A 15722-nucleotide genomic window follows, 5' to 3' on the forward strand; every position below is an offset into this window, starting at 1 on the left:
GTCTCAATAGGACAGCGTACTCTTAAAATGGAGTCTTTTCATCAGGAAGGGAGCAGTTACTTTAGAACTCACTGTTGCTGTCCTACCCATCAGTAAAAGTGTAAGTGAATTAGAGCATCAAAGCAAACTATTTCAAGCAAATAAAGTGTCATGAGAACTGTCAATTGTAATACTTTCAGATCAAGCAACAAAATACATATTTATACACATGCCAGCTACTTGATTCCTTAAATAGTCCTGGCTTTCTAGTGCTTCTTCATTTACTATGTGCCATTTTATGATTATTTACTATAATTAGAAATAATCCTGAAGTACTAGCTTTCTGCCCATGCTGAAATCTGATAAGGCCTTTCAGTGTTAGTCTGTCTCTCTTGCTGTGTAGATGTGGAAAACAAGCCTAAAGCTTTGAACTTGCAAGCCTGTAGTCACAGCAGGTCTCTCCGCAGCAACCTACATGTTTGCATTCCTACCACATGCAGTAAGGTTTTCTCTATAGACCCATGTCACCAAGAAATTCAGCAAGGAACAAGAAATCTTCAGTCTGAGAAGGGCCGCGACTGTGTGAAAAACTAACCACACGTAAACAGTAAAGGTCATTAGCAGGCTCCTAAACTCCTGGCTAGGAATTAGTTTTTTGGATCATTAACGGTAAAAAGCCTAGGAAATGAATAGGACTCAGTGTCCTATTAAAAATTAGCCAGAACAATTAAAAGGTTTTCCCATTTCTAGTGGGAACCAACCTAACAGCATATTTTCCCTTGTCTAGTGGGCTGTTTCTGCATTTTGAATCACATTAATTTTATGTCCTTGTATTTTTAAAGAAATATCTTGAAGTATTTTTTCTGTATAGGAGTTGTAAATTATTTACAGTGAGGGCAGTGAAAGCTTGGGAGAAATAGAATCTAGTGTCTCCCTAAGACTGTGTTCCTGATTCTACATCTCGTGACTCTAAACTAGCACAGGTAGCTGTGACAGGGTTTCTTCTGGCATGTGCAAACGTATTCTTTGCAAACTCCTAATAAGGTTGCTGTAGTATGCGAGCGCATGAGTTAAAATGCTCATTTGGTTGCAAATGCACAGCCTTTTTTGGTGTGTGGTGTCTCTCTTTAGGGTATTATATGTTTCCCTAAACACAGTTTCCTGATTTCAACAACAGCCTTTCTGCTTTCATTTCAATATAAATTTCCTGCTGCTGAGTGGATGACTGATGGCTATTTAAGAGCTATCTTCTTGTCTACTGTATGTTTTTCCTTAACCCTAAAATGACTTTGGCACAAGAAAATTGCAAACAGCGAGCCTTTATTATTTTAAAGTGTAATTTTTGGAGAGGTATGTTAAATGCTTTCTCTTTCCTTATCTTTGCATCCTTGCAAGCCTGTCTTATAAAACAATCCAAAGGCAGGAAGAGATAAAGAACAAAAATGAGTAGTGATTTACACTGTCTGCTTTGCCTGCAGGCCTGCCACTCTGGAGGAAAACAAGCCCACAAGTTACCCAACTTTTTCACTCTATAGCTGTTATACTCATTTCCCTCCCCATTCGCCTTAGGCTCTGAATCTCCCCATCTAGCTCTCTGGTAATAATCAAGGTAATCTATGAGCTAATTGTCAACACAAGCCATATGATTTTCCTGAAAGGAAAAAAAGAAAAAATAAATTTGGACAAGGAAAAGAAGATTGCAGATAAATGGGGTGGGGAAGGGGGGAATAAAAGGACGAAAGAAAGGCAGGACAAGATGATCTTCCTCACTATGTTCATGTTGTACTCAGTCATGCATTTACGCCAGATGCGAATTACTTTCTGCAGTGAGTGAATTACCCTGTCATTAACATAAAACTAGCTCTAAATAATCTTGGCCAAGAGCTTTGAAATATGTTGCTATAGAACCACACACTCAAAAACATGTGGGAATCCGTGTGGGTTTGCAGATGTGAGAATCTTCTGTGATACAAATATAGTTATGTTTACGTAGCATAATATCCTGCTCTGTGGATATACTCTAGATGCAGCTGCACTACCAGTAGTGGTATGTTACTGTGGTGCTCTGCCTGAGTGAATGCATCTTGTTTCTTATAGCGAGTCCATTCTAGTAATGACTACTTGGAAACAGACATTGTCCTGCAAGTTAAAATACTCCTTCAAGAAATGTAAGGAATTTAGCATGGGCTAGTAGATGAGGTTGAGAGTGAACATTTGAAAAATTCCATGCTTCATTTTTGATTTGTCATGTGTTTTGCTACTAATTGTTTTTCCCTGTCTGACTTATTTTTCACCAGTGAGTACCCTCTGCTCTAGGATTAAAATTTAAAAGCCTGAGAAAGGTTTGAAGAGGTCATAATTTTTATTTTGTTATCTAAATAAGTGCTTAAGATTGTGGTTTGATTTTAGTTATATTATCAAAAGTACATTGACTGATGCCAAGATTAGCTGAATCTCAATACAGTTACCCAGTTTTATGTTCATCTAAATAAAGCTCTCTACACACGATGATAGTGTGTTGGTGCTCTTTTTTTTTGGTTTAAAAGCCCTTAATGTCTCAATTTCTTTAATGCAGTTGTCTTTTTATGTGTAGGAAGTGATCTCAAAGTGTCTTTTGGAAGGAAACTGGTCTGTGCAGGAAAAGACTAGTGAAAAAAAGGTTGAATAAATTTATAAAACTGAGTTTAAGTACATCAGCTAGTGCCTAAACTGTGAAGTAATCAGTCTATAGTAGCAGTTTCGGTATTATTAATGTTTGAACACGTAAATACAGAATGGTGACTGAAAGTAACCTAAAATGGTCTTTCTTTTCACTTTGTAGTGTCACCTTGTAATTTTTAATAGCCACAACAGGTTTTACAAAGAACATTTCCCTTCTGACTGAAAACTGACCCCATTCATGAACATGAATAATCAGTTTTCAGGCATAATCCATACACCGTGTGCTACTTAGGCTGCTATCTAATCAGGTCATATACATCAAACAGGGTCATGGCATACCTGTAGTTGGATAAGAGACCTTCAGGAAAAAAAAAAATCAGCTAGACATCTGATATTGATCTTTCTTCTGAAATGACAGTAGCTCCATGCTCTAGCAGAATGTAAAGTAAATTATGTATAATAGTCATTACATAATGAATAAAATTGTTGTTAGACATAAATCACTGCAGCCTTAGGGAGTTCATCAAATTGTCAACTGATCCTTTGTCTCTTGGAAGCTGGGTGAAACCAAGGTTTTGATTGTAGAAAGCATCTTTTTCCGTTAAATGTTGCATATTATCTACAACATTTATATCACAGAATCACAGAATCACAGAATGTTAGGGATTGGAAGGGACCTCGAAAGATCATCTAGTCCAATCCCCCTGCCGGAGCAGGATTGCCTAGACCATATCACACAGGAACGCGTCCAGGCGGGTTTTGAATGTCTCCAGAGAAGGAAACTCCACAACCTCTCTGGGCAGCCTGTTCCAGTGCTCAGTCACCCTCACCGTAAAGAAGTTTTTCCTCATATTTATGTGGAACCTCCTGTGTTCCAGCTTGCACCCATTGCCCCTTGTCCTGTCAAGGGATGTCACTGAGAAGAGCCTGGCTCCATCCTCTTGACACTTGCCTTTTACATATTTATAAACATTAATGAGGTCACCCCTCAGTCTCCTCTTCTCTAAGCTAAAGAGACCCAGCTCTCTCAGCCTCTCCTCATAAGGGAGATGTTCCACCCCTTTAATCATCTTCGTGGCTCTGCGCTGGACTCTCTCTAGCAGTTCCCTGTCCTTCTTGAACTGAGGGGCCCAGAACTGGACACAATATTCCAGATGCGGCCTCACCAGGGCAGAGTAGAGGGGGAGGAGAACCTCTCTTGACCTGCTAACCACACCCCTTCTAATCCACCCCAGGATGCCATTGGCCTTCTTGGCCACAAGGGCACACTGCTGGCTCATGGTCATCCTGCTATATTATATAATAAAATATCCTGTTATATTATATAATAATATGATATATTATTATATCATCTGTATCTCATATTTCACGGGCAAATGTATTATGCATATCTAAAATATGTCTTGTACTTTTCATTATAATCTTTAAATTGTCAGGGCGTATTGTGCTTCTCTATTACCAAGGAGCATTAAGGATTGTAAAGGCTAGAAGTAACTCCCCATTGCAAACCTCTCTAAGCAAAATGTCCTTTGCTGTTCTTCACCATTACCAGCTAATATCAGTCATTATCTTTAATATCAAAGTTTAAGAAATGTCCAGTAAAGGAAACCTGCGCGATAAACATGATGCCCCTGTCTGAATAAGAAATTAACTGAAAAGATCTGTGAGCTATCCAAGCAGTGACAGCTTGTAGAAAGCAGTAAAACTGTCATGCAGAAGATAGGGCTTTCTTCTGTCACATGCCATGGGACATACTTGACATGGTAGGTCCTGAAGATGAGTAACTGATGTACTTTTTGTCACATGGTTGAGAGAGGCTATGTTGTGTTTCTATGGTGAGCAGCTGGGAATACTTCAGTCAATATGTGACAATCTTTGTGGGCTGTTGCTGTCCAAAACCATTTTTGACCCCAACTGCATTGCCCCAACAGCTGAAAGTCTTCTAGCAATGTGCTGTTTATCTTTCAGTAAATCTTAAATGTGTGTGTGTGTGTCTGTATGTATACACAACAAACCAAAATATACGAAAAAGTACATGCTTTGGTAATTAAAAAGCAGTGATATCTAGTGGAAGAGTAAGCAAAATCAGACGCCTCTCAGTGCCTTGTCGACACAAGACTTCTTTCCTAACTTTTAGCATCTAATCTATCTAGAACCTAGTGAAGATGTTACATAAATGATATAATTATGTAAATGTATATTTAAATTCAGTTTGAACTGAAAAACATTGCTATCAGTTTAAGAGTTCTGCCAGTGCTTTTGTATCTCTCAAACTGTTTATGGCACTGCTTTTCATTAATTACATTTTGACAGAAGAAATTCTTGCCCTTTTTTTTTTCAGACTGAAGAACAAACGGGCCTCTCTGAAGAGCAGCTTAAGACCCTTCTGGAGGAATGTATGCAGCCTCAGAGAACAATAAGCAATGTTACCATGCCAAAGTCTCAGGAATCTCTTTCTTGTGGATTAAGTCCCCCTTGTTACACAAGTCAAGACTCCACTCTTCACTCCACATCTACTCTTTCCAAAATGTTAGTTGAAGACCATATTGTAGGGATGTTAACGGCTCAGGAAAAGGCTGGACTCGAAGACAAAAGCTTATGTGTTAATGCAGAGAGTGAAATCCCTGGCTACTATATCAGCAAAGCATTGGCTGATAGTCAATTATCAAAGGATTCACTGGCCCAGACAGAGGAACCTGATGACCTAGAAGGTTTACAGAAGATGGGAGATAAGAGTATTACTGAAGGTTACTTTATGTCAAGAGCACTCAACACAAAAAGGTTGAAGAAACCTTCTTTCTTGGGTGAACCATTATGTTGCATCAGTGTGAACAATGAGCCATCCACAGAGGCTGACATTCTCAGCATACCACTGCAAACCAAAGGAGGTGAGACTCTTAACAACCCTTTAGAATAGGCTTTTGATTATGGTGAAAAAAAACAAGCAGGTTCTCACCAAAGGTATGCACCAATACACACTGATTAGTATGGTGGGGCAAGGATGTACTTCTATAAAACATAAAACTGTGCCAGAAATAATATACACAAAATAACAGAACGATTATTAAAATTCTTGTCCTGACATAATTGACTATAAGACTAGGAATCTTATGAAATATAATATTTGTGTTGATTAATCCTGTCAACTGGAAAACAGTGTTGACAACACATACAGGTTATCTTTTTGGTAGTAGAAAGTCATGTTCACTGTTCTATGGAGAGCAAATATTTTCCTAGGAGTTGGTATAACAATTCACACAAAAATCCAAGTGTTTAATGTTTTTAAAAAGGTAAACTAGGTAGTATAGAAACAAACATGACCTAGCTATATTAAAAATAACAAACTGCTTTTAGGGAGTTCAAATTTACACATATTCATTTGTTTGTTCATAAAATGGATAAATACTGCATACTTTCTATAGATTACTTTTAATTCTGTAAAAGAAAGAATAGACTTTATCCAGCAAAAAATTAAATTCACCCTATCTGGTATTATAAAAATATTTTGGAAATGTCTCTATTTTTTATGTCCTTTGCTTAAATGCAATTATATAGTGATAGTGTAATCTAAATCTACATTTAGATTTTTAGCCTAAGACCACTTCTCTTTCTGGAAAGCAAACTGTTCAAATAAGCCAGATTTTAGGCAAGTACATCTATATCTTTAATTTCTTTCATAAAAGTTCTGACAGTACGAAGTTTTTTTGTGATTAAAGTGCTATAGTTTAATTGTGTTAGAAATCAATATATTTTGCTAGGTTTGTCAAGGTAGATCTTTGTTATACTGGTAATCTAGTCTGAATTTGGAGAAACATTTTTTCACATTCATTGGTAATTTAGAAGAACATCCTAATACCTCTTTACTATGTTATCATTTCTTAATTATCATCACAACTGTTTCTTTGATTGTTCATACTTAATCTTTCCACAGTAATGTTAATATTTTTTAAAGTGATTCCACCAACCAGAAAGCAAGAAAGCTTGTTATTGCTAGTTTTATACTACCAGACAAACTTGGTATCCAGACTCACCTACTATATTTGCCCATTATGAGATATAGGCCATAGCTGCAACAGGAAGAAAATAGAAATACAATACCTGTAGAAAAGGTTGGGTTTGGGGTTTTTTTTTTTTTGGTAGGTTAGTTTTCAGCTAACTTCACATGCCAGCTTTGCTCATCACATAGATGCAAGCATCAGAAGAGTGGAGCAAAGGAAGAAGGAAGTGGTCTGCCCCAGAGGAGAGTGGGGTGGCAGTGGTGGTGATGGCAACACCACCGAGAACCAACTCTGCCAGGGGCAACCTGATCTCATGCAGGATTAACATTACTATATACTACACCACCAGTCTTCTTTAGCAGCCAACAGTGAGAAAAACTCAAGTTTAACTTACTGCCTTCGCATGAATTAAGGTTCTCCTTCAGTCTGGATAGATGTAGTACAGTCAGTCACGTGTGACTCAGCCCCAACTACTATCTCTCTTTATTAGTGTGTTTTAAGATGGGGTGTGTTAAATCAAGCAAAACACTGTGCGCTGTAGCCACTATGTAGTGAAGTGAGCAGGTAACTGTTTATACCTGTTGTGGTAGATGTAGTCACTATGAGGTAATTTTGTTGCACAAGAGATAAAGGAGGTTTCAGCTATTAAGTAAATTTCTGTATGGGACATCTCAAGGTAAAAGTCTTCAAAGTGAATGTGTTAACATTTATCACATAATAATTTAAATATCTTTGAGTCATAATCATGCGTTGTGTCAGAGCAATGCAATAGGGTGTTTAGATTATCTGTTTTCAGTAGCGGCTGAGTAATGTTCAACCATATAGCCCTGAAATCTGTATGATTAATAAACATCTTGTTTTTTATGGTCATTTTGCTTACCATTTTTTTGGGGGGGGAGGGGGATAGTGTGTTTTGAATTTTCAGAGTCTCTAAATCTTTTCATTTTTGCTAAAAAAACTAAAAACAAAACCAAGGATATCATTACAGATATCATTACCTCATCAGGCTCTGAGTCTTTGTGTCAGTGTCTGATTTTTAAAAATGATGAGAACAGGTAATCTTTAGGCACAATAAAAGTGTAAAAAAAAAACATTTCAGAGGTTTGTAATTGTTTTTACGTTAGTGCCAAATATTTTGCAGTTATCCATAAGATTAAATTAATTATATTCAGTTTTATTGTATTCTGCTAATATTACTCTAATGCTAAAACATACATCCAAAATTAACATTTAAATAGACGGCAGTCCATTCTTACTATTTTTGTCAATGCACTGCTTATGAGAAAATGTACAGCATAAACCAGAAAACCCTGATACCTTTCCATGGAATTAATTTGTTTCCCACAAAGGTGACTCAATTCTGTCTTAAGCAATTATTCCTGGCCACAAGCAAAATGTTGTGATTTTTATCAAATTTGTAAAGTTGCCTAATGTATTCTATAGGTAAGCTTGTTGTTAGTTCAGACATGATTAGATGTGCGAATTGTATTGAGGAATGTAGATCCCAGTGGAGTCCAGTTTAAGGCAAATACATCTGCAGATGCTGTCAGATGTATTTTTATTTTTAAGAGACATTTACGTAGTTGAGCTTTGTTATGGTCTTAATTCTAAAGGACATTTAAACATATATGCATAATCTTCTGTAAACAGTTTGATTTTCTGGCCTGCTACACAGGGTTTAAACCCTGTGTAGTGCTATGTGAGCAAACAAAACTGTGCTTGTGTGAAACTGGTTTAGCAGAATTTTGGTTTCACAGTCATTATGGTACTGTAGTCTGTGATACATATTTACTGTAATACATTATTTAAAGAAAGCATAATTATTAACATCATTCATATATATATTTGTGTGTATATATCTGAAGGAGACTCTCATGTGCCTTCAGAGGTAATTCCTGCTTCTTGAAAGAAGTAGTAATTTGCATCAGGGTCATATGCATGTAAATATAGGTGATGTTTACTGAGATAAACAAAATCCAGACTTACACATACAGATATGAAAAGGTTGTTATTTCTCAGTTGTATGAGCCAATTGGTAACTATTTCAAGCTCTCTTTTTTTTTTTTTTGGCTATATTAAGTTTTAAGTAGAAGTCGTATCACAAACTGCTGTTGCTTTTTCCTCTTAAATAATATTGTGCTTGCAGCAGTTCAACATATGATTCTTTTCTTTTTTACAGATGGTATGAAGATGATTGGAAGTTGAGGGGCGATTGATTATATGCTTCTTTACACAACAGTTTTTCTAAAAGTGTGGTTTTCAGACACTCTGAAGGCAACAAATTATCATAATTGAAAAGTGTTCCATAAGGTGATTTATTCATGAGGTATAATTATTATTATCATTATCATATATTGTTGGAGTTTGATTTCAAAATAAACTCTTGCACTTCATTAAATTTACCGGGAGTGTTCTGTCTAATAAATAAATGTACATACGCATTTGTGTAGCTGTGTCTGATAGACATGCATGTCTTTGTGAAACATATGAAATACAAGTTGCAAAGTTCCCTTTCTACTGATGAGACTTTATTAGAACAGATGTGAAATGTGTACAATAATTTTATCTTTCCTCCTTTACACGCAATCTACTTTTTTCATGAAGTTAGCTAAAACCTGGCCTCCCTTATCCCAGTACAGTTTGCTGGAGCTTGCAGCCTGTCTGACTGCTGATCCCTGACTCAGTGAAGGACCCAAACATGTACTCACTCTTCTGCCCCGGGGCTGTCTGCTGGGCTGCTGGTGTGACTGAAGGTGAAGACTTGCCCAAGTCCTGTGCTGGATCAGAACATCAGCACCAGTCTGCTCAGCTGTGTCTGATTCTTGATCCTGCGAGGAGTGCAACCATACAGCAAACAATCTTATCCTCTGGTTAAGGAGTGTAACTAAGTGATGAAAGATCTCAGTCCCTTGTGAAGGCTTGGTGTGAGTAAAAGTGAAGGAGTTCAGAAGTTTGCCCTAGCAGTTACTGGATTGTGCAACCTTATAGTAATGGCTACCTGGGGAGAGGGTAACACAGCCGGTTTGTGTTTGAGATAATAATAAAAATCCATTACAAGTTTTTGCTTGTCAACTCTTTAACTACTGTTTCTCTATGAATTTTGTACTTATTTACTGAGCTGATGGTTAGTTTTTCATTTCATGGGCTGTAGTGTCAGAATAAGAAGAAATTATTAAAAAACCATGGTTCTCTTAAAGGTTTTGGGTGGGGGGAGAGGTATTCTAGAAAAGAAAACTCAATAGATTCTCCCACTGCCAAGCTCTCATTTGACACAAGTTAAAAGGACAAATTCTTTCTCAGATACTGTACTAGCCATTTAACATTCAACAAGAAAAGATGTGTGGATACAATGTTAACTATACAATGTCTGCATTATGGCATAGGACTTACTTGAACTAATCTGGATGTTTAAGTTAATGCACATATTGGCCTAGATTTTAATCTCATTTGCAGAGTTGCCAGTCTGAGTGGATGTGCACTCCTGAGGAAGTGGTAATCGTGTGGCTATAACAGAGATCAGAATCTAACCTACTTTCTTTTAATTAAAAATGTAAATGGGACACTATGTTTGTATATATATATATATATACCGGGATGGATATATATACTGCCCATGGATACTGGGCATTCTGCATAGTCCTGTTGCTCTTCCTAGGACTGCTGTAAGCACGTTTCATGGAGCTTTGCAAATCTCACCTGGATGTATTTCTTATCTTCCTTAAAAATGTCATGATTTCTTTACCATAAATATAATCAAAGCAATACTATCACAGTTTTTTCAAGAGTATTTTCTGTGCCTGTATGATATTCATGCAGGACTGTCCACTGGCTGTAATCTTTCCACAATCCAGTTATTTTCACATGGAGTTCATGTTTTATAGAGTCCTTCTCAAAAACATTGTTAAAGTTTTTGAAGGAAACTAAGTTCTGTTTCAAGTTTATATGTAGAACATCTACAATGTATATTAAGAGAAACACTAATTAGTTCTTACTTTTCTGGTGTATTTTGTTATCTTAAATCTCTCACTATTATGAATAAGCTTTTCTTAGCACTGTCAAGGAAGAGCCTGTTGCTGACTAAGCCTTACAACATTCCTGAAGCCATGAATACAACTTTTTATTCACTTCTGGCATTTCAGTGATAAGCAGGCAAGTTTGAATGACTATTGACTTGAATAGTATGCTCTAACAGGAACTCTTATTCCTTCACTTCAGGCCTTGGGAAGTGCCGAGCGACCTGCACCAGCTGTAGTCACTGCAAACCACTGGGACCTAGCACTCATGAAACGCTATTCCAAAGGTGCTTAGGGTCAGTACCCGAACTCAGAGACTGTGTCAAAAATTAGTGAGCTAATATTTCTCTGTGCTTGGTTTCTACTGCATTACATTAAATAACAGGTTCTTTGGGAAGATTTTATTTCTTGATTGATGTTACAGGTGAAATATCAATTCTAGCCCTCCTTTATTTATTTATTTTCAGTCTTAAGTAAAACTGTAGGATATAAAATTATTTGGTAAAATATGTTTACTGGTATGAGGTAAAGAATAGCAGAGATACTATATAAAATATAGTGACAAAGTCATTGGCTGAAACATCACCAATATCAGGATAAAAGGAAAGTTGAGCCCAGGAAGATCTGTGGGTTTTTCTTTGTTTTTCCAGTGTCTCTCAGTTGTGACCTGCAATAACCCCTCCATCAAGCTCGCCACTGGAATTCCAGCTGCACTGGAATGTGGCGGCTTCTCCTTGGGGAGTGATACAGCAGTGATGATTAAGATATTTAAATGAATTTTAATTTGCAGCCTAACTCAGGATTTGGAAACAGGTTTTCCAAAATACATGCCTTGATTCAGCGTAAGTTGTATTTGGTAAAAAATTTTGACAACTAGTTTCTTTACAGTATTTCCTAGCTCCATTCATCCCAAAACACAGCAGAGCACAGGAGACTGATTTTTAAAGTTATCCTTCTGACTTTTGGGCTTTGAGATCTGTTTTATGTTGAGGAATAAGAAATTATTTCATGTGTGTATGTAGGTTTGTGCTGTTTTGTGCTCCTTATCTTATTTTTCACCCTGATTTTACAGCACAAGATAGATATTTTTGTTCCAAAAATTTAATATTGGTGAAAGCAACATACCATCAAGAGAAGATTTTGGTGTGCTTGCATCTATTTGCTGAGCAATATATGACCAAACCATTCTGCCATTGCCGCTGAGGCTCATCAGTAATATACTTATAGTGCTGGTGTTTGTGCTGGCTGGCGCTCAGCTGTTGATACTGATTTATTCTAGTGTGTATGTTTCGATGCTGCATGTTTTGCCCTTTTACATTACAAACTCCATAGTGTTTTCCTCTGAAAGAGGAAAATTAAGGTGATTCAATCATTTTCATGAACCATATGTGCATATATAAAAGTATATATAAACTATATGTATTTAATATATATAATATATAATATATACTATAAATCCATATATTTGAGTAGGGTGATTTAAAGAACTGTAGTGTTGATTTCCGTATACTGGAATGGTACGAGAAGTTCAGGCCAGATTTACAGTTATTATGCAGACTTAGAGTGGTTGAGGGTCTTTTCCATTTCAAAGAGAAATGACGGACTAAATATCCTGATTAAAAAAAAAAGTTTGTTGAGTATAGACAACAATGCTAAAAGGACTGAAGCTATTCTTGTATGTCCAGAATTCAAGTTTAAAGGAAAGTAATTCTATCAAGGGGTGAAAAAACTTCCATCTTAACGATAAAAAAAAAAAAGAGGTAAAAGCCCCACAAAAATTCTCAGCCAAACACTTTCTTCCAAGCCAGACGATGGCTGGTATCTACTTTGTGGATCTGTAGTGCATGCTTTCCCTCTCACTTCCCAAGCAGAACTCCTGCAGAGTCAGTGGACATGCTGAGCACAGAGTGAAAACAGGCTGTGCAAAAATTATCTGCTGCACAGATCAGAGAGGAAAGGGCTGATTAAACATGTCATCAGAGCAGCAACGACTAGTCTAGAAGTGCAAAAGTATGCCAGCAATTCATGGGCTAGAAGGGGTGCAATTTTACCTCTGAAATCAGGGAGGGACAGGTGAGAGGCTGTTGCTTGCAGCTCAATTTCTGTATTCAATAACGATAAGAATTTTTATGTTTTATTATAAACCCATATTTTCTAGATAAAATTTCAGCAAACAATAAGAATGCACCTTTTCTCTTTGTTCCGCTTCTTAGAAAGGCTTTCTGACCACAGCTTTAAATGAGATCTCTCTCTTTTGCTTTTACGTGCAAAATCTGCACTGTTTACACTTCAAGAGTGCTTCCTCCCTCAGTTACAAAAAAAGAGCCCCACCTCTGGGAATCTCACAGTTTGAAGGGTAGACACAGAAGACAAGGTGGTTTGGCAGATGCTTGGGAAGTTGTTAAACTGTGATTTTTTTTTTTTTCTCTTTTGTAAAAACTTTCAACAGATGTATTTATTGAGAAATAATTGCTCTTTTATTTGTAGCTAGATTTAAAGGTCAGGAAAACTGTTTCCTTTTTAAATAGAATAGAGGCACTTGAATACTACTAATGCTACAACCTACAGTTATCCAATTATACGTTTCATTGAGGGATTGGCTGGAATCCAGGTGCAGTAATTAGAATAAAAGGCTCCCTGTCATTTAAGTCCATGTGAAATAGTTCACTGCTTGCAATTGAATCTGCAGTACCTTATCCATTATGCTTTAAAAAAACAAAGCAAACTGGAATGCTCACAAGTGTATATTAATTTCTAGAGTGCTCAAGTGCATGAATAATTTTGAATTACAGGCAGGTATTCTGTATTTAGAACTTTTTTTCCCACTTAAAAATTTGCTATCTTCTTGTGGAAATACTGTTGTATGTCATTATTTTTCTATTGTTTGCTTTGTGTATTATTTGGTATGCATAGTTTTGGTGGGAAGGGTATTGCCAGAGGCATTCTACCCTAATTTTGCGATCCCACTAAAATGGTCTCTCCATATGCATGTTGTGAGTGGAGTCATCGAGGGAAACTGACACGGTATCTGAGCGGCACTCAGTTTAGCTCTTGTATGTGTTGCCTAGGCTAGCAGTTCTTGAGTTTGAAAGCAGCTGAAAAATTAAAGACAAATGATGGCTGGGCTTCCTGGAGTTTGTCTAAATTTGAAAAATCCAAGTTTCTCTGTGATACTTGCCTATTTTTATGGATTTTCTATGGAAGATTTTATCTTTAAGACTTTTGCTTGCCAAACACTTTTCTCTAATGAGTTCTCTTACTCTTGTCATAACTCTGCTTAAATATTCATACAACTTCATGCACCTGTTCTTTCTGTCTTGGAAAAGATGAGAAATAATAAGAGCTGGAAATCCCCTTGTGGTTATATTAAGATGCTCTCTCCTATAATCTCAGCAATCCTTTCCAAAATGAATTTATGTTGAAAATCAATTACCATACTATGGACTTCACTACAAAATCACGGCAATATCGGTAAAGAGTGCACTGTTGTCATTAAGATGCAGATCTTGCTACGGTCTTTATCTCCATAGGTTATCAATATCTACAGGTTGAACTACTACACCTCTTGAACATAGGTTTGATGCAGATAACCACTTGAAAACTTAAGCTACTGTATGTGCATGGGCTCTGAGAAGAGCGTGCTATGGTTAGAAAACATTGCACTCTCTGCAGTAGCATGAAACTCAAAGATTGTTTATGAAAAAAGTTGGCCAAGTACCCAATAAAACTAGAAGTGGCACACAGTAGCTGATAAGGTTACAGGGAGCTGGGAACAGTGTATTTCCCACAGGCTTCACCTACAGAGTTTTTGCCTTGTGGAGTGTGGCCATTTTCCATGCTCATCCTGTTTAGTTTTTCTTCAACAGTTGTTTCTTTGGGCAAGTACAGGCCTAACTTACCACATCTATAGCTCTTTCTTCTGTCCTACTGTATTCACACTCCCCAAGCAACAAGTGGGTGGACTTAACCTATGGGTTAACACAAGGCATGTATCATTCACAAATCAGATACCACACTGATATAAGCTACATAAATGCATGCAATAAATTAGCATGAAATTTTGGCTTGGGCTCAGACAAGGTCATTGGAATGGGCTTGCCAAGGCTATCTTCCCCCACGTCAGCAGCAGGTCTCTTTTTTAAACTTATGTCTACATATATCCATTCATAGATATATCTGTTCATACAGCTAATTGGCTTTCTAAATCCAGAGTATCTTGTACTTCCAGCAAGTATGGTAAAGAGATTTCCCCAGGTAGAAACTTTGTTTTTTTGTAGTTCTGGCTGTTGGTGCCCCTGGGAGGCAAGAAGAGAGTTTAAGACCAGAACTGCAGGACATCTGGTAGAGCAGGCCCAGACAAGACCAGACGGGTTACACTGATGGTGCACTTGCACAAGAGACGACTACGTCTCACTCCAGAGAAGTGAAGCAGACAATCCTGTAACTGGCGAGGGCAGAAATTCAGGAGCTACTCATATTTTGGAAGCAACAGGTCAGTTGTTCTTTGTCTTTTTTTCTCCTTGTTCTCAGTGGGATAAAATAAAATATACAGGACTGCCCTCAAAAGTTTAGTGACAGAAGAATATGAAAAAAACTTCATAGAACAGGACCCTTCATCCTCAGGAGAAAGAGATGTAAAGATTAATCTTATATACCTGCAGGACCCCCTAAATACACTTCTCCTGGATGTCTAGCAGTCCTAATATAGCACCTGGCTTTGCTAAAGGGCTCATGAGACAAACTGCTGCTCTAAGTAAGGACTGAGCAACTAGTCTCTGCTGCTCTTATTTTTAGCAGCACGTTCCAGCAGTTGATATAGAACCACATCATCAGCTTTTTGATTACACTACTAGTCTCAGCCTAGAAGAGATATTAACAGAATTCATCTGCCCCTGAAGATAGTCATCCTGCTGCCTCTTCATGTGAAAGAAAGAAATAGGGGGTAGGCCTGGCTGGGGCTGATTGAAATCCTCCAAAGAGTGTTTTGCCTTTTGGTTCATCAAAGGTAGGGTGGCTGTATCTACACTTAACAGAAATCTTCAGTGAAACCTTCAGAATAAAGTTTGCCAGC

General features: G+C 37.3%; 1 protein-coding gene across 1 annotated transcript in view; it reads left to right on the forward strand.

Moving 5' to 3' along the window:
• Positions 1–9066, forward strand: part of FSIP1 (fibrous sheath interacting protein 1) — a 97039-nt gene extending 87973 nt beyond the window's left edge. Inside the window, 2 exon segments of the mRNA XM_068399790.1 lie at positions 4982–5528; positions 8818–9066. Of these exon segments, the coding sequence (XP_068255891.1) occupies positions 4982–5528; positions 8818–8843 (573 nt within the window). The 3' untranslated portion in view covers positions 8844–9066.
• The last annotated feature ends 6656 nt before the right edge of the window (positions 9067–15722 follow it).

Source organism: Nyctibius grandis, chromosome 4, assembly GCF_013368605.1.
Source record: "Nyctibius grandis isolate bNycGra1 chromosome 4, bNycGra1.pri, whole genome shotgun sequence".
Taxonomy (NCBI): domain Eukaryota; kingdom Metazoa; phylum Chordata; class Aves; order Nyctibiiformes; family Nyctibiidae; genus Nyctibius; species Nyctibius grandis.